The sequence below is a fragment of the Hyperoodon ampullatus genome, assembly GCF_949752795.1.
Source record: "Hyperoodon ampullatus genome assembly, chromosome: 10".
NCBI classification, from domain to species: domain Eukaryota; kingdom Metazoa; phylum Chordata; class Mammalia; order Artiodactyla; family Ziphiidae; genus Hyperoodon; species Hyperoodon ampullatus.
Window position 1 is genome coordinate 105,378,234 of NC_136923.1, and position 18,160 is coordinate 105,396,393.

General features: G+C 42.2%; 1 protein-coding gene across 1 annotated transcript in view; it reads left to right on the plus strand.

Annotated features, from left to right (window-relative positions):
- Positions 1-18,160, plus strand: part of EXOC2 (exocyst complex component 2) — a gene marked incomplete at its 5' end in the record, with an annotated part of 124,321 nt that overhangs the window by 22,335 nt on the left and 83,826 nt on the right. Inside the window, 4 exons of the mRNA XM_079713058.1 lie at positions 6,313-6,393; positions 14,671-14,816; positions 14,951-15,032; positions 15,766-15,868. Coding sequence (XP_079569184.1) covers positions 6,313-6,393; positions 14,671-14,816; positions 14,951-15,032; positions 15,766-15,868 — 412 coding nt within the window. The remainder of the gene's footprint in view (positions 1-6,312; positions 6,394-14,670; positions 14,817-14,950; positions 15,033-15,765; positions 15,869-18,160) is intronic.

Sequence of the window (18,160 nt, forward strand, 5' to 3'; positions counted from 1 at the left end):
TAACTATATTATGAAAAGAAAATGTGTTTCTTGATAGATACCAGTTTTCTGAAACGGCCTGTTCTCTTCAGGGCACACTGGTTGGTATATTATTATCAGTGCCTGATTAATTATGTTATTTAAGTCTAGGTTATTTATAATAAACATGCCAGACAAATCTCCCTCTTTAATTTTGATTCTGTCAGTTTTTCTTTGTATGTAAAACATGTTTCCTTTGTAACTTTTGATGCTTGGATTCTCTTGATACTAATATTACACTGTAAGATAATAATAATAGCTGCAAAACTGGGGCACTTCCCAGGACTACCGCAGGTTTGGTGATCAGCGGGAAGAACTCATAGTTGTGTATTCACAGTTGTGGTTTATTACAGCGAAGGGAGACAACTAGCTCAGCCTGGGGAAGGGCACCTGGGGTGGGACCAGGCAGTCCCACCCACAGGGAGCCCTGGTTGTCCTCTCGGGTGGAGTCATGTGGTACCGACCCTCCTGGTGGCGATGTGAGATGGTGGTGTGGAGTGTTGCACCCAAGCCTGGGGTCCGGAGTTTTTATCGGGGCTCTGTCACATAGATACGAGCTGACTCCAACAGCTGACCTCCATCTCCAGTCCCTCTGGAGATCGAGCCAATGCCAAGTGACCAAAGCCCTTACCATAAACGACGTTGTCAGACTGTGCGGTGCAGCCCTATCACAGAAGATGCTTGAAGAGCTTAGAGGTGACCTTCCAGCAGCCGAGGGCAAAGGCCAACCCTCTCTTTGGGCAAGATTAAATTCTTTACTGTACAGGATTAACATTCCATACCCTTCTTTTTGTATGCATTTGCTTGATGATATTATGCATTAAGTTCTTTTTAACCTTGAGAAATTTTGATTTTGTTTTTCTCTTATAAGCAAGAAATGGTAGGATTTATATTCTTTTATGCCGGTCTGAGAGGTTCTGCCTTTTCGTAGAAGAATTTAAGCCATGTACATTTATCGTAAGTGAAACTTCTGTCCTTTTGTTCTGTAATTTTTTTTTTTTATTTTTACCTCTGCTATATGGACCATATTGTTTGCAGATTTGGAAGAAATGGTCTTGCATTTTATTACAGGTTGTCTCTGACTCCTGGTGTGCATGACAACAGTTTGGCACATCTGCATTCCTCATGTGCTTTCCTTTTTTCTGGTCTTAATTTAATCTGAAGTCATAGACCCAGCTGCTTTTTTTTTTTTACCTTTTCTATTTTATGATTCTGTTTCTAGATTTATTCTTGTCTTTTGCATTTAATTTCATATTTACCACAGTTACTTAAAATTTACCATTTATACACATACATTTCATTGGCTTTACAGTTTGTTGCCAGTTGTGTATATGTGTCATCTTTCCTCTTTGGATTTTTTGTTTTGTAACTCTTGTGTGTTATCTGTTGAATTCCTGCATGCAGAAGTGTCTCTTGCTTTCATACATGAACAAGCCCTTGGCCATAAGAGAATGACTTTTAAAGCATTGATCCAGGGTCTTTTAGTGTCACAGAGAGGAAATCCTGAGCCAGAGTAATTCTTTATTACTTGTAGGTGACTTGTTTATTTTTCTCTCTGCCTAAATGCTTAAAATATATTTGTTTAGCCTTAAATTATTTTTTAAAAAACCCAAAAAACAAAAAAACCACCTTTTCAGGATATATTGGAATGTAGGTCTTGTTTTTATTCATTTTACCCAACACATGATGAGCTTTTAGAGCCTGTAGACTCACACCTGCAGGCTCTGACACTTTTCTTTCGCTCGGTCAGCTGTCATTCCCTGGGGTGTCTCTTGAGAGGCCTCTTCCCCTGCTGCTTCCCTGCACGGTGCCCAGGGGAGGAGCCCTCTGCTAATTTCCCTCCCTCTCCTGTGTGCTGGGTGCTGGGAAATGGTCGTTCTTAAACAGTCCTTTCCTTAAAGGGGTGTTGGAGGTGAGAACAGTAGGGGAGACTCTGTAGTCTTGAAGACTTGGGAGAAAGTCTGCAGGTGTGTCATGTCTGGGCCACCCTCTGTTACAGAGTTAGCTGGATAAATACCTTTCTCTGCCCTTTTGATATCATCTTTGTTCTTCTCTTGACTGGACTTTTTTCATACACAGTCCAAAGATTTTTTTCAGTCCATCCCAGTCAGGTGTACAGTTGGCAGCAATTACCTTCTTGTGTGGCTTTTATTTATCTTTAAGGTTTTATGCTGTTTTCTTTATTCCTTTGTGTACCATGAGTATTTTAATTAGAATTATGTAAGAAGTGTGTCTGGCATAACTAATCTGCCAACGTTAACCTTGGTGTGTTTATTATTATAGTTTTTTCTTTACCATATCCTGCAAAAATTTTCCCAGCACCGTACTTCACTTTCCCGTGGCTGTCGCCCTGCTGTTCCCTTCTGGGCTTCAAAGCCTTGAAGCCCAGGTTCTCCCCGGTTGCGGTGGTGCCTGTGGGGCCTCCTTACAGGAAAGGCTGGCTGTTCCTCAGTCCCTCTGACCCTCACCTGGGCAATCACTTGTTTTAGTGGCAGGTCCAGCCCCATCAACTGCTCCTTCTGAGAACAACTGTGGGCCTGGCCTCCGTTACCATACGCTAGGTGAGGGGTCGCCGAGGGAAGAGGCCCAGGCAGAGTGGCAGCGCGTGCTGCTCAGAACATGCGTGGCCCTCCCTCCGTCCGTGTGTTGCTGCTGCTCCAGGAGTGGGTGCCACTCTGTTGAGGGACGCAGATAACCTCGGCGCGCGCTTATCCAGGACCCACTTTTCTAAGTGGGCTCCTTTGTACCTGCTAGTCTTCAAAGGAGTAGTGGGAATTATGTTATTATTGTTTTCAGTATAACTGAGGAAGGAAAGAATTCATGGAGTACCCAACCAATTTAGATGTAATTTATGTATGATTTAGCCACTCTGATAAAAATTTGGTAGAGTAAGAAGTAGAGAACTAAATGTTTGAAAAGCTCTATATAAATCTGAGTTATTAATACATCTCACCCTAACCCTGCCTAGTGTCCTCTCTTAGTATTATCCTCAGAGGTCGGCACCTGGACCAAGTTGGGCCATACCTGTCTTTGTACACGTCAGGAGCTAAACATGCCTGTTTTTCAAGAGTTGATTAAGAAAACAAGGGAGAAGAATGTGTGCTAGAGGCCCCCTGTGGCCCCCAAAGCCCTCAATATTTACTGTGTGTTTCTTACAAAAGTAGTTTGCCAGTCTCTGGTGTAGCCTGAAATGCCTGCCGCACACAGGCCGGTCGCAGCGTTCAGTGGTTAGAGCCTGCAGCTAGCTTGTGTATGGCCGTGTGCCTGACACTCCTGAGGGACTCCACCTGCACTCATGCCTTTCCTTAGTGCTCACCTAATAAAGGCGTTATATAAATGCTTACACAAATATTATGAATTCTTAAATTGAAATTAGAAAATTCGATGTCCACATTCTGTTAGAGAGTTCAATGAAACAACTCATTTCTTTGAATCAGGAGGCCGTCTTTCTGTAACTGACTTTTCTTTGAGCAGAACTTTCACATACAGACTTTTTTGTTTCCCAAATATAGATTTATGGTGTTAACTGCTTCACATATTTAAGTTTTAATACATGAGAAACTGTAGCAAGCTTGTGACTGTGGACTGAGTTGCTCTTTTTTTTTCTTGAGGTTTTCCTGCTTATCAAGGTCACAATTTTTTTTTAATTAATTAATTTATTTTTGGCAGCGTTGGGTCTTTGTTGCAGAGCGCGGGGCTTTCTCCTTGTGGCGAGCGGGAGCTACTCTTCGTTGCGGTGCACGGGCTTCTCATCGCGGTGGCTTCTCTTGTTGCAGAGCACAGGCTCTAGGCACGCGGGCTTCAGTAGTTGTGGCGTGAGAGCTCAGTAGTTGTGGCTCGCGGGCTTTAGAGCGCAGGCTCAGTAGTTGTGGCGCAAGGGCTTAGTTGCTCCGCAGCACGTGGGATCTTCCCAGACCAGGGCTCGAACCCGTGTCCCCTGCATTGGCAGGCAGATTCTTAACCACTGTGCCACCAGGGAAGTCCCCAAGATGCTTATTGAGTTATACTATTTAAAAATGTTTTCAGAGAAAATAAAAAGTCAAGTGACCCAGACCTTGGGTTATTTGCATTAGTTTTCTGGAAAATAGGATTGTCTTTATCAGATCCCAGTGTCTCTGGGTCCTCATGCTGGCTGACAGCCTGAGGGGTCTGCTGTGTGGAGATGGGCGCAGGAAGCCGCTTTGTGGCAGAACAGGGCTGTGAGCCATGCAGCAGCCTGGACCTGTGGAGCGGCAAGGGGCCTGTCAGTAGCAGAGAATGTGGCTGGGGACTTGTTTAGTGCAGACTCTGACTTAGAAGCAGCATTCGAGCAGAAGCTCTCAGGTGTAACCTCTTAACTGCCACCGATAGACCGGGAGCGGTGACCACCTAATAACATGCCACGTGGCCACTGGCTCCCTTCCAGCCAGGACTGCCGGAAGCACAGCAGCCTTTGCTCGGGAGCAGTGCGAACAGATGTGCTTGTTTGGAACATAGGCGTCCTTCTAGTTTCGCTTTTTAATATTTGGGCTTTTTTATCTGCGTTCCTTAAAGATAGGAAAGTTCTTTTCCATTTAACTTAATCAGTTCAAGGTATGTGGAAATGTCACACTGCATGTCATCACATAATCCAAATTTAAAATATTAGATGAATAACTTTCTTTTCATTCCTGAATCAACCAAGACAATTAAAAATACAGTAGTTGGTTTTTTCCCCCCAAATATATATTTTTTTCTTCCTATGAATGTGTTTTTTTCAACAGAGAAGCAATATATTTTTAGAGTTTCATGCAGAATTTGAGGTTGTTTTACAAAAAAGTATAAAAAAGGACAAGATTAAGACTAGAAACTAATTAAAAGAAGAAGTCGATGTTCAAAGCTCATTTGACCCAGAATTCCCTAACCAGTGAGTCAAGGGAAACCAACTAAATTGTAATTGATTAAAGAAACGCACATCAATTTTGCATAGACAGACTTTTTTTCCCTGTAAATCTGCCACTCCTGACTGGTGGGTTGAGGCAGAACCTGTCAGTTCCTTCTAAGGAGGAGTTTGAATGTTAGAGAAGAGCTCATGTCCTGGAGTGCTGCTGCCCTGGAGTCCTGCCGGGACGCTGGGGAGTGAGCTGTCCTGCTGCGGGGTGTGTGCTGGAGCATGTCCGGTGAAGGCATAGAATCCTGGCTGTCTCAGCAGCTGTTATTTTGGAAAGAAGTCTTGTATTTGCAACTGAATGCAGTTCCCCACTGACATAGTAGTTCTGTTGTTCCCAGTTTACAGATGTGGAAACAAAGGCTGAGGGGATTTGGGTCACCTGTCCATGCAGTGTGGGCAGGATGTGGTGAAGCTTCTTGTCCTGGGATCACACCACTTGAGCTCAAATTTGGGGTTTGGCTTTGTGACCTTGGTCAACTTATTTAATTTTACTGAGCTGTGGTTTCCCCATCTGTGAAATAGAAATAACATTAGAAGCTCCTCATTGGCTTCTTACCAGATATGCATCGTACGTTAGAAACTTATCATGGTGCTCTGCTTATGGTCATGTCTCAGTAATAGTTGCCTTGCTATTTTTATTACTTTTACTGTGTCACAGTTGCATTTGAAATTGTATTTGGAGATTTGTTTTGAAAATTTTCTTAATGAGTCACCTGAGCAAGCCTGATCTGCTGTTTAAAACCTCCTCTCTTCAGTAGGTAAAAGTCTTTAAATATAAATTAACGCTTTCCTAATACTCTTTATCAGAATCATTCAGATGTGCGTCAGTATTAGCAAACAACTCCAGTGTAATTCATACATCCACAAATTGACGTATTGGTAGATGTTACTAGATATTTCTTGAGAACCTCCAGGGAAATAATTACAGACTGAATAGAATATGAATAATATGTATTTTGTCATGTTAAATCCCAAGGCTGAAATTAAATATTTTGAGGTTGATAGATATCAAATAGTAGTATTTCTATTTTGTAGTTGGTGAAGCTGAGAAATAAGAATGACTTTCTTATGGCCAGATATCAAAGATATTAGTTATTTAAGCCTCACTTTTCTTTTTTAATTCAACCGTCTTTACCACTCAGCCTTGGTGACCAGATGACTAAGTACGTGTATTATGTACTATTTTAATAGCATTAAACTACCATGACTTAATACTGGCGTCTGCTGGTTACTTTGCAGAGTTTGTGCAGAGTTTTTGTGTGTTTGTGCTTCTTTCTAGCAGTGAAAATATGACCATTTTTTATGCTGTTTAAAAATGTCATTTTGACGTAATGTTTTCCCATCCATTAAAATAGCCTGTATTTTAACTAGATCCTTTTTTCTAGCCATCCATCAAAAACTAGAAGCGGATGGAACGGAAAAAGTAGAAGGATCCATGACGCAGAAACTGGAGAATGTTCTGAACAGTAAGTTTTGTCCTACTACCCAAAACTATTTATGGACTTCATAACAAGCTTTGATACAGTTCTTGGACCTGGTTTCACAGACAAGGCAGTAAGTTGTATTTTAGTATTTATTTCTAAATAGTAGTGATTTAGTGAACATAAAGGGGAATAAAAACATTGAAAATGAATGTTCTCTTTCTGTTTGCATTTTATTTATGAGAACTCATCATTTGAAAGCAAGCCAGTGTACTTCTTAAAAAGTAAAATTTGCTACCGTAAAGGAGGCCAGGATATAAATAGCATCATCAAAGATAGAAAAATGCCGCAGCAGTAACCAAGATTGTCATTGACCAAAACCTGAAAAAGCATCTTCAAGTATGTGCCAGCGTCAATGCAAATAACATCAGCTACTAGAGTGACAGATACCGAACTGCTGTCTATTTATCTGTGCCTTACCTTTTTCCAAAACAACTTTAAGGCAGCTGCATACTTGAGTGTTTCCAACTCTGAGACATTTTATAAGAATTGTAGGTCAAGAGAAACTGATACATGCAGTTTGAGGCCCTGTCCACCTCCCCTTCTTTTTTCTGACATCTGTACTTCCAGCTACTTATCCTACTGATTTAGAAGAAACTCATCAGATAAATCAATTCCTATTATAATATTAGTGGCCTAAAAGTAAATTATTCTCTTCCACGTACGTAGTAAAAACATTTGACAAGGAGCAGTAACGCCCAGGGGACTCTCCTAGTCTTCAAGTATAAGCATATATAGCATATGATTTCTCCAGGAAGGAGAGTGGTTGAGAATAACTGGAACATTTAAGAACCCCGGCATTGGCTCTTTAGTGATTCTATGAATGCAGGACTGTGATGACAAGTCAGTTTTGCACGTCTAGCTTAATTTAGTCCCATCAGCAAAAGTTTCTGAGCTTTTTTATAAATATCTATTTGTCATTGACCAAAACCTTTTTCAGGTCTTGGTCAATGACAAATATCTAAACCTGGGGATAGCTCTGATAATAAAAGTGTTTCCTAGAAAGAAGCTTTAATTTGATACAGGCTTTCCTTGGTAGTAGAATTTGAGTACTTGGATTTCATCCCCAAATTTATGAGTTTAACAGCACTTTACATTTTTTTGTCTCTGGTTGTTGGTATTATTATCATCATCATCACCATTTTGCCTTGAGATTTTACCTCGTTCCTTGTTCTCATCTGAGAACCAAGTCACCAGCTTTGTTCAAATGGATATATTCTGAATTCAGCCCAAATAAGCATCTACTAAAGCTATTTCTATATTAACATAGGCATTTTAAGGTCTTGGATGGGTATTTTCTGTTTAGGGATGTTATTTTCCCTGGAGAAGTTGCCATCAAACCATGATATCTGTTTAAAAAAAAGATTATGTCAGTAACTTTTAAAAGGTGGCTTGTGAGAACAGTCTGACTTAGTAAGTACCTCATTGTATCAGTAGAAGAAAATGGATATTTGCTCAGGTTTGGAAAAAATGACGATCTGTTTCATGGGTGAGGCCTGACATAGTATGTTAACGTAATTTTTTTCTTTTCAGTAGTTTAGGTAATTCTCCTTTGGGACTTGTGGTATAAAATTTGTAAGGGAAATGGTTTTACTTCTGTTCCTTTATAAGCACAAACTTTTTCTAGAAATGTGTCCTTTTAACTTTCTACTGAAATTTGCCCTTTTTTGGGTAAAGTCGGCTTAACGTGAATGTCACTTCTTTGAGACTCAGGACTTTCTGGGATAAACATTTCCTGTAGATTATATTCTTTTGTAACAATCCATTTTTCCTAGAAACATTTTTATGTCAGCTGGATGTTGATGTTTGCTATCTTAGGGTAAGTCGTGTTAGTTTAGGTCAGCTTGGCCAACATTTGTAAGACTGGTTGTGTCAAGTGCCCTGCTGGGTCCAGCGTCGAGTATGGAGCTGGGAGGGATGTGGCTGCCGCCCAACAAGCAGGTCCCCTGCCCCAACGGCGTGCCCAGGTCACCGATTCACCGATCTTCGGGAGCTGTACCACTGGGGAACTGAAACAGAAATTATGCAGGAGTGCAAATGTAGTCCGGTTTGCTTAAATTACATATTTTTTCTTTTTTTTGAATTTCTATTTCTCCATTTATTTATTTATTTATTTATTAACATCTTTATTGGAGTATAATTGCTTTACAGTGGTGTGTTAGTTTCTGCTGTATAACAAAGTGAATCAGCTATATGTACACATATATCCGCATATCTCCTCCCTCTTGCATCTCCCTCCCACCCTCCCTATCCCACCCCTCTAGGTGGTCACAAAGCACCGAGCTGATCTCCCTGTGCTATGCAGCTGCTTCCCACTAGCTATCTGTTTTACATTTGGTAGTGTATATAAGTCCATGCCACTCTCTCACTTCGTCCCAGCTTCCCCTTCCCCTTCCCCGTGTCCTCAAGTCCATTCTCTGCGTCTGCTTAGATTATATTAATGCTTTAATCTTGTGTATAATTACATACTAACTTATGTGCGTTTTCCCTGAGTTATTTTAAATGAAAGTTTTTTAAATTTGGGCAACCTTTTTCACTTTTAAGTTTCTAAAGGGTGATGTTGACTAAGAAATTCAGTCCCTTTTGTTCAGAATTTATCAATGTTGAAGCCTTTCATTGAAATTCTTTTTTGTTTTCACTGATACATGTTTCTCACATTTGCCTTGGTACGTAATAATTCCTTCTTGATTTCAAGCCAGTGATAAAGTGATGATTGTTAATTTCTATCAAATTCACATATCTCACTCTGTGTTGTTACCTATTCCAAGAGCATAGAACAGTGCCGTCCAACAGAACTTCTGCCATGATGGAAATGTAGCTCTTGAGCACTTAAAATGGAACTAGTATTGCTGAGGAATTTAATTTTTATTCAATCTTAATAATTTGGCTTTAAGTCGAAGTAGGCCCGTGTGGCTGGTGCGGCTGGGCTAGGCAGGCAGGTGTGGGGAGGGACCGTGCGGTTTAGGTGTGTGTCGCCAGAGCTGGGACAGCTAAACCTCTGTGCCCCTCACTGGCATCAGGGCTTGCTCCCACAGTCCACAGATGCTCAGCCCCCGCGGTAACCCTGGGAGGCTTGTGCTGTAACCTTCATTTTATTGACGAAAAACTGAGGCTCAGAAGGATTGAACACGTTACCTAAAGTCACATCAGCAGTAAGTGGCAGAGCTGGGATTTGTGTCTATGCATCTGGCTCTGAGCCTGCGCTTTAAACTACAGACTGCCTTGCTGGTTTGGGATGCGTGGGTTTCAGTGACCAGTATTCTTGCCACGTTGCATCAAGTACACACCTGGTTGCTAGCTCTGTGGTCCACTGAACGTTCACCAGTAACATGCCCAGCTGCTCTTCCTGCAGAGTTGGGGGGACCCACTGCAGACGCTTGCCAGGTCCTGCTCAGACAGCAGAGTGTGCCCGTGTGCAGCCTCCTCGTCTCCCAGAGAGAAGCTTGCAGACATTTCACAGACATGGAGACTCAGAAGGGGAAGTTGGCCCACAGAGATGAAAGTGCATCAGAAAAGGGAAAGTGGTGACAGTGTGAGTAAAATTCAAATCCAGCATGACTTGGATTGTAGAAGTGGCTGTGGTGGGGTGTGGACACTGCCACTGGGAGCCCCGAGGAGCTCAGTAAGGGTGGACTTCCCCACCGAAGCCAGGAAGGTGTGACGAGGGGGTAAGGTTGTCCCAGAGGGAGTGAGGCCGACGGAGCGCTCAGAGCTGACCCGTGAAGCTGGAAGTACAGCAGGACAGACGTGGAAATGAGCGTGATTGTTTGTCAGAGCACAGAAAAGATGCTTGATACTTGCTGTAAACTTTATGACAAGAAGAGGCGGGGGCTTCCCTGGTGGCGCAGTGGTTGAGAGTCCACCTGCCGATGCAGGGGACACGGGTTCGTGCCCCGATCCCGGAAGATCCCACATGCCGCGAAGCGGCTGGGCCCGCGGGCCATGGCCGCGGAGCCTGTGCGTCCGGAGCCTGTGCTCCGCCACGGGAGAGGCCACGGCAGTGAGAGGCCCGCGTACCGCAAAAAAAAAAAAAAAAAAAAAAAAAAAGAAGAGGCGGGCTATCTTGATTATATTTTTTACAATGAAATTAAACACTTGAATTTTCAGTGTTTCTAATGTTTTTTGTTATAGTGTGCTAAATAAAAATTAGTTTTACTGTTTTTTCATTTTCTTACTGATCTATAACCAACAGTAAGCAAGTTCTTAATGTTTCAGCAGAAAATTTTTTTTTTTTTTTTTTTTTTTTGCGGTACACGGGCCTTTCACTCTTGTGGCCTCTCCCGTTGCGGAGCACAGGCTCCGGACACGCAGGCTCAGCGGCCATGGCTCACGGGCCCAGCCGCTCCGCGGCATGTGGGATCCTCCCGGACCGGGGCACGAACCCGTGTGCCCTGCATCGGCAGGCGGACTCTCAACCACTGCGCCACCAGGGAAGCCCAGCAAAAAATTTTTAAGTCACAGAACAAGCGTCGTTTTCGCATTGATTATTAGGATTGCTTGCTCTGCTCGGTTTAGCTGCCCGATCACTGACGTGGTCCTACGTGTGGGTCCTGTGCTGTCCCTCCCTCAGGGGACAGAGTCCTGGGCACTGGTTCTGAGGCTGGTTGCTGGTACTTGCCCTGTAAGCGTTTATTGAACACTCTTATTCCTCTTCAGGGACAGGAGGGTGAAACTTGTGCTTTACTTCTGAGAGTTTATAATCCAGTGCAAAGTAGGGCCAGATAGGCAGGGGATTAAATTGTGGTGTGACAGTGCTCTGCTGGTAGGGGTCCCGGAGCCCCACAAGGGGCACCTGGTGGAAAAGTGGCTGGAGAGAGGACGGGGGAGGGCTGCGAGCCTCAGGAGAGGAGGGCCAGACAGGCTGACATTGGCCGGTGGGCACTAAGTGGGCCCAGGTGCATCCCGGGCGGGGCAGGCCGCATGAGGAGGAAGGCGCTGACCTCAGGGGAGATGGCTGTGGGCCATTAAGCAGGACCGAGTACCCTGGGGTACAGACGTGAGGGCTGAGGCTGCCAGGTCGAGGGGTCTGCTTGTGACAAGCTCTCTGTGCGGCGTTGTGAAATTTGTCTTTATCCTGAGACTACTGGTGAGCCGTGGGAGGATTTTACATAAGGAAGTCACATGGTGAACTTTTAAAAAAGCATTCTGCCATCTGTCCAGAGAATGCAGTGGAGGGAGCTGGATAGAGACCAGGAGAGAAACCAGAGTGTGCACTGGTGACCTGAGGGCGGCTGCGGGACCCCGGCGTCAGGCCTGGCTGGGGACAAGTACTAGGTGGCTCAGGCAGTGACCTTGTTCATGTAATGTCGCCCTGTAATGTCAGATAGCTGCCTGTCTGGCCGTTTTCTGGAGTCTGTTAAGAGAAATGAGACACACAGCAGGTTGTTCAGTCTCTGTGTGTCCTGGTTTTGCTATGAATTTAAGTATACATTGAAAAGTTACCTTAAATTTCATTCAGCTTTATTGTTCCTGGGGTAAATTGTGTCGTGGGTGTGTAGGGGGAACCCTCCTCCCATCCACCTCCCCCCAGCTCCCATCAAGCAGAGACGCAGGGTATACATCACCCGTACCGTCCTCTGTGCTGGGTGCCAGTGCCGTGGAAAGGGGCCAGAGAGAGCTTCGTGTGTACTTTAATAAACATGCTTGAAATGACCAGGTGCCATCAGAAGTACATGGCTAGCTTTTGTGGGTGACGGGTTCCTGGCACAGTTACAGTGTTTTTCCATCTTTGAGGGCAGGTATGAGTTTGATTGGTCATTGGGCAGTACTGCAGTGACTTGTCTTCCCGTCTTATTCTCCAGCTCTGTTGAGATATAGTTGACATGGGACATTGTGCAAGTTTAAGGTGTTCAGTGTGATGGTTGGATACCTGTCTGTGATGCCGCGTGTTCACCCCACCCCCCACCCCCCGCCAGTGCTGTCGCCACACGTAATTCCATTTGTTTGTGATGAGAATGTTTGAGGTTTCTTCTTGAAGCCACTTTCAGGCTACAGTACAGCATTGTTAGCTCTGTTTCCGATGCTGTGCATCTCATCCTCAGAGCACATCCATCTCCCTGTGGCCCCGGCCTGGCCTGCTTACAAGAGCTCGGCTTTTCAGGCTCCATGTGTAAGTGGAGCCACTCAGGGTCTGTCTTCCTGTGACTGCATGTGGCGTGGAGCCCTCTGGGTCCATCCGCATCTCCTTGTCTCATGCTGAGGAAAATATCACTGCCCTGCCAGCCCAGCTGAGGCCAGTGTCATTGCTGTCAGTGCAGGGGGGCATCCATCCCCGAGACCATGATGCAGTGCCCCTGCGGGGGGAAGGGGACAGCCTTCAGCCTGCACGTGCCCAGGGCTGCTCGTGGGCTGGCGCAGGTGGCCTTCAGGGCAGCCCTGCCTCCGCTCGTGGGGCCAGCGTGTCCTTCTCCTCTCAGCCGCCCTCAGGTGTGGCTGGTGAGCTGCTGCTGCTTTTTTATCTGCTTGCACAAATCTCGGTTTCCCTGCTTTAGTTTCTTTTCTTACTGTCTATAATCATCCAGTTATCAGAGCTATGAACTCCCAAAATTTTATTGTGAATGCAGTAAAGTTTGCAACACAATAATTTATGGACAGAAATTATCTATAAATTAAAATCATAATTTCATGACTTAAAATTTGTACATAAACTAGAATTCTCTATATGTATACATTTCTGTGTAACTAAATTAAATTTTATAGTTTATAATTTCTGCCTATAAGTTTTTCTGTATTAAATATTTATATTTTATTTAATGTTAAGCAGATTTTCTACCTGTGCTTGTTATAATTTTTAGGGGAGTTTGAAATTATTAGTTTGTATTTTTTTATTGCCTTTAAAATAAGATAAAAAAAATCTAGTTTTGATATTTTGTACTCCTTCATTGTAGGGAAAGTGCTTGGGGATTGAACATCCGCAGCGCACACATAAGTAATCAACCTTTAAAAATATTCAGTCCCCATTCACGTATCTAATTCATTCATGAAGCCTCAATTCATGAAGTTTATTTCTAAATGATAAACAAATGCTTAATATTAATTTTCTTCCAAGAAAAATACTTTTAACCTTAATCACATTTCCAATATTCATTTAGTCGTCATTATATTATATGGTTTGGTGGCAAGAAGGGAATATTTTTTTTTCTCAGAGTAGAAATTTAGCATTCTACATTAAATAGCGGGTGGTGAAAATAGCTGTCCTGACAAAACAAAGTTTTTATACCAGGCCTTTAAAATTTCAACAGAATTTAAACATTATTTAGATAAAACAATTATGTTACAAAGATGACTTTTAACACACTCAGGCCACCCACAGTGTGGACCAGAGAATGCGGCATGCCAGCCACCCAGCGAGACTGAGGTCGTTTTTTTCATCTTTGCTTAAAGTATAGTCACTAGACCAGATAATGTAGAAACTTTTTATGAGCAGTGGTCAAACAGCCAAAAAAAGTTTATCCTTTTTCTTCCCTTTCCTTGTGACTAATTAAAAATAATTCACAAGTTGAAAAAGCTTAACTATTTTTGTACACAGTAAATTTTGTTTTAGATAAAGAAACTCTTTCATTACAGTGATTCAGAGTTTGAGGTCTTTAAGGTAAAAAAAATACATATATATAGAATGTCCAGTTTGCGTATCATTTTAAGAAATATTAAGCTGATTTAAGAAATATTCATTAATAGTGGTGTGTTAAAGTTTGACATTTTAAATTGCTTATATCATTTTTTGTGCCTGCTACATAAATAGATAATTTTATGTAGAAGTAGGATTAGGTCTAAAAATATTTCTTTTGAACAACTTTTCTGAAAATTTTTTTCCATTTTTTTAATTACTATGGATATGTAAATATTGAATCCAGAGAATTTAACTAGTGTACTTGTGTGTGCACGCATGTATATGTGTGGGTTTTAACCTGTTGTCTGAATTAATGAAACAACCTAAGGGTCCATAATGCTATAAAGCTTAAAAGAAGCTAAAATAAACGTAGATTGACATTAGACAATTTATTTGGGCCCGGTAAGTATGGTTATTCTTAATTGGATACCATTAGTTGGTAAACACACATGAAAAGACTTCACAGGCAAAAAGGAAATTGTATTTTAGCAAACCGTAAAAAAAACTCCAATATAGCTGACTTTTAGAAAAGTCTACTGAGTTTTAATATTAAGTGCAATAGTAGTCTAACATTTTATTTCTTTTGTCCAGTGACACATTTTCTGATTATAATTAGTTTTTATCTAAGTTTCTTTTTTGTCCTTTTAAAATAGGAGCAAGTAACACTGCGGACACATTATTTCAAGAAGTCTTAGGTCGTAAGGACAAGGCAGATTCCACTAGAAATGCACTCAATGTGCTCCAGCGATTTAAGTTTCTTTTCAACCTTCCTCTAAATATTGAAAGGAATATCCAAAAGGTAGAGTGCATATTTATGTACCTATGGTCATAGATGTCATAAATTTTAAAGAGTTGTTAAGATGTTTTTTATCTTAACCAAATGTCTTCATTAAACTTTACTGACAGTCTCCAAAATGTTTCTTTATTTTAAAGGGTGATTATGATGTGGTTATTAATGATTATGAAAAGGCCAAGTCACTTTTTGGGAAAACGGAGGTGCAAGTTTTCAAGAAATGTAAGATTTGTTTATTACTTTTAGATTTTCTACTTTGCTTTTACAGGAAGAATGTGGAATGTAGTCTGCAAAGAATGTTACATTCGTTTTAGTTTTTGTTTATATGGTGCCCTTTCTCAAGTGTAAGACAGTTACTTCAGAAGTAACACGATGGCTTTTCTTACTAAGATGGAGTGAAAACTGTAGGATAGGTTAGTCTTGGACATTCTTTACTGCTTGTTAATCATATTGCTAGTTAAAGTCTTTTCTTCTGGAAAGAATCAATTATAGATATTTTACAGAAATGGAAATCTACATTTTAATCTTCCCTCTTCAGAAAGACCAATATATTTATGAATTTTAACCCTACTTTAAACTAAACAACTTTTGAAATTATCTCTAAGGCTAGAGTTACAGAAAATAAGAAAAGCCTAAAATGCCTTATGGTCATGCCTTATTAACTGGGAGAAATATCACAGGGCTTGATTAAATTTGTAAATAATTTTATTTTTATTGTGGTAAATTTACATGCAGTGATATGCACAGGCTTACATGTTGCAGCTCAGTGAGTTTGACAAATACACACGCCCATGGAACCCACACCCTGGAGAGAGCGTTTTCATCACTCCGGAAATTTCCCTCTTGCCTCTTCTCAGTCGCCCCTCTACCCCAAGGCAGCCACTGTTCTGCTTTCCGTAATTGGATTTTAAATTTTCATTCTGTTAAGTCGTGTAATTCTTTCCTTTTTAAACAGATTATGCTGAAGTAGAAACACGGATTGAAGCTTTAAGAGAATTACTTCTGGATAAGTTGCTTGAGACACCATCGACCTTACATGACCAAAAACGTTACATAAGGTAAACCTTCTGCAAGAATTTTGACAAATCACACGTGTCTGGATAGTGCTGCATACATCATGTAACTCTTAAAGCTGATTTGGGGGAAATTGGGAGATTGATGAAATGGTAAAAGGGAAGACAAGTAGCAGAAATCTAGGGATACCTAGTGTAGGACACCAAAATTCTTTTGTGTACTCAAAAATTTGGTAGCACTCACTCTTTAAAGGCAAGAAAATCCTGCCGGTTTGGAGAAAGGAAAAGTAGCCTCATTGCACCTCTCCTCCCGTCCACAGCATCTTCCCCAACCCGGGGTTGTGGGGGGCTCCCTGTGGGCCCCTGCAGGTGGGGACTCCCTGACTGGCTTAGAGGGTGGCACCGTCCCACAGGCGGGAGAGTCTCTGGTGCCCCGAGAGTGGCCAGGGCTCAGCAGCAGAGAAAATTCTGAAAACTTTCAGTCTTGAAAAGGAAGTGGGAGGGCTTATGTGAAAAAGACAGCAGTAACAGCAAAAGCCGTGGACACCACAGCATAGAGGGAACCATGTTGCCCGAGAGGGAGGGGCTTCAGCACGCGCAGGGGCGTGGGAACTGCTGACTGCCCCCCCCACCCCCCGAAACAAGCCTGCGCAGCTGTGTCTGAGCCTCACTGAGCCTCACAGCCGCCATGCGGCGTCTGCATCACACCTGGCGCGCAGGTGAGGACTTGGGACTCAGAGCGGTCGCTGCTCAGCGCGCACCGCCACAGGCCTCCCTGTCTGTCTGGCTTCACAGCCTGTCTTTGCTTTTCTCTAAGTGCCCCCAGAGGAAAGAACGCATTTGGGAGATTTTTCTGGCCCGTAGAATCATAGACATCTAATGCTGCAAATAAACTGCACGTTAGTTATCCAACCGTTTTTTGGTTTTTTTTTTTAACATGTAAAGTAACAGAGTTCCAGGAAGGTTAATCTCTCATGTAGGAAACATAGCTGGTTAGCATCTGGCCTGTGTTCTGCTGTGTTGCTTCACTAATCGGACTTTGTGTCTATTTACCTGTTTACACTTACTCTTTTTCATTTGCTGATAGTCATACGTTAAACCTTATTGAGTGCAGGATTTCTTTGTGTAGCAAATTACCATTTATGTAGATTACTCATGTACAGTTCCTGTGACTGGTTAACCTACTGGATACCCTTTAAAAGATGGTGGGTGTTAAAAAAGATTCTTTTAAATGGCCTATTTAATGTTTTATTCCCTGTCATTTTAAAGGGAAAAGAACAAGAATGTCACTGAGAATGTCCAGTCATTTACTTATTTTTTAAGCATTATTTTATTTTTGATACTTTGAGAAGATACTGAGCAATTTTATCATCCTTCTTAAATTACGGGTTTCATTATTAATGAATAGGAAAAACAATATCACAACCAGCCCAAATATCTGTTGGACTTTGTAATCTATGGCGCGCAGTCCTTTGAGCACCGAGTGGGGGTGAGACTCTCGACTTTATCATCAGCAAAACCCCATCTCTTAGCTCCCACGTAACCAAGTTGCACAGGGAATGAGCGAGTCAGATTACCCCTGTGTTGTCGTGCTGTTTTTCACTGCTGTATCTACCTAAAGACATCCTGATGCTTTTCACTCTCCTTACTCTGGTGAGGCTAGTAGCTCAAGTAAGAAGCAAAGTAGCACATACTTCTTCCATGCCAGTGTGATTCTGTCCTTGGTAATTGTTAAAAATCATGTTCGAGTATGGCTAAAGACTTTTAATTCTTAAATTTTAAAGTTTTGAGCCTATGCTCATCATAATTAACATTCCTTACCTTCTGCCCTCTAAAAAAGTTTTTTAGAAAGTGTGCTCGGATAACCCGTATTTAAAATAAATAGCAATAACCTGTATCGTATGCTAAGCCAAGATCTTTGAAATGAAACTACATACTAAAAGAAAAGAAGAAGCTCATTGGATTAAGTCATTTAACCAAGGAAAAGCCTAGCACAAGTTGTGCTTTTGAACTGAGACACTGCTGAGTTTCTGCGACAACAAATTTATCTTTGTTTATAAAACTTCTTTATGTAATACCCATTAGCAAGATGATAGAAAGAGGATTATTATTAAATCTTGGGAGGACCTAGTCAGCATACTGAAAAGACATAATCTGAGAAGATGCTGAGCAGAAAGGCATGTTGATCTTGCTGTGCTGCTCGAGAGCGAGCCCTGTGATGGCCCCTCTGTGTGCTGGTGGCGTGCACAGAGGGAGGGAAGCCGCCCTCCGACAGGGACGGTGCTGTATTTACTGCTGCTGCCGATCTGGGGTTGCTGTTGAGCGCCAGCGTCAGGA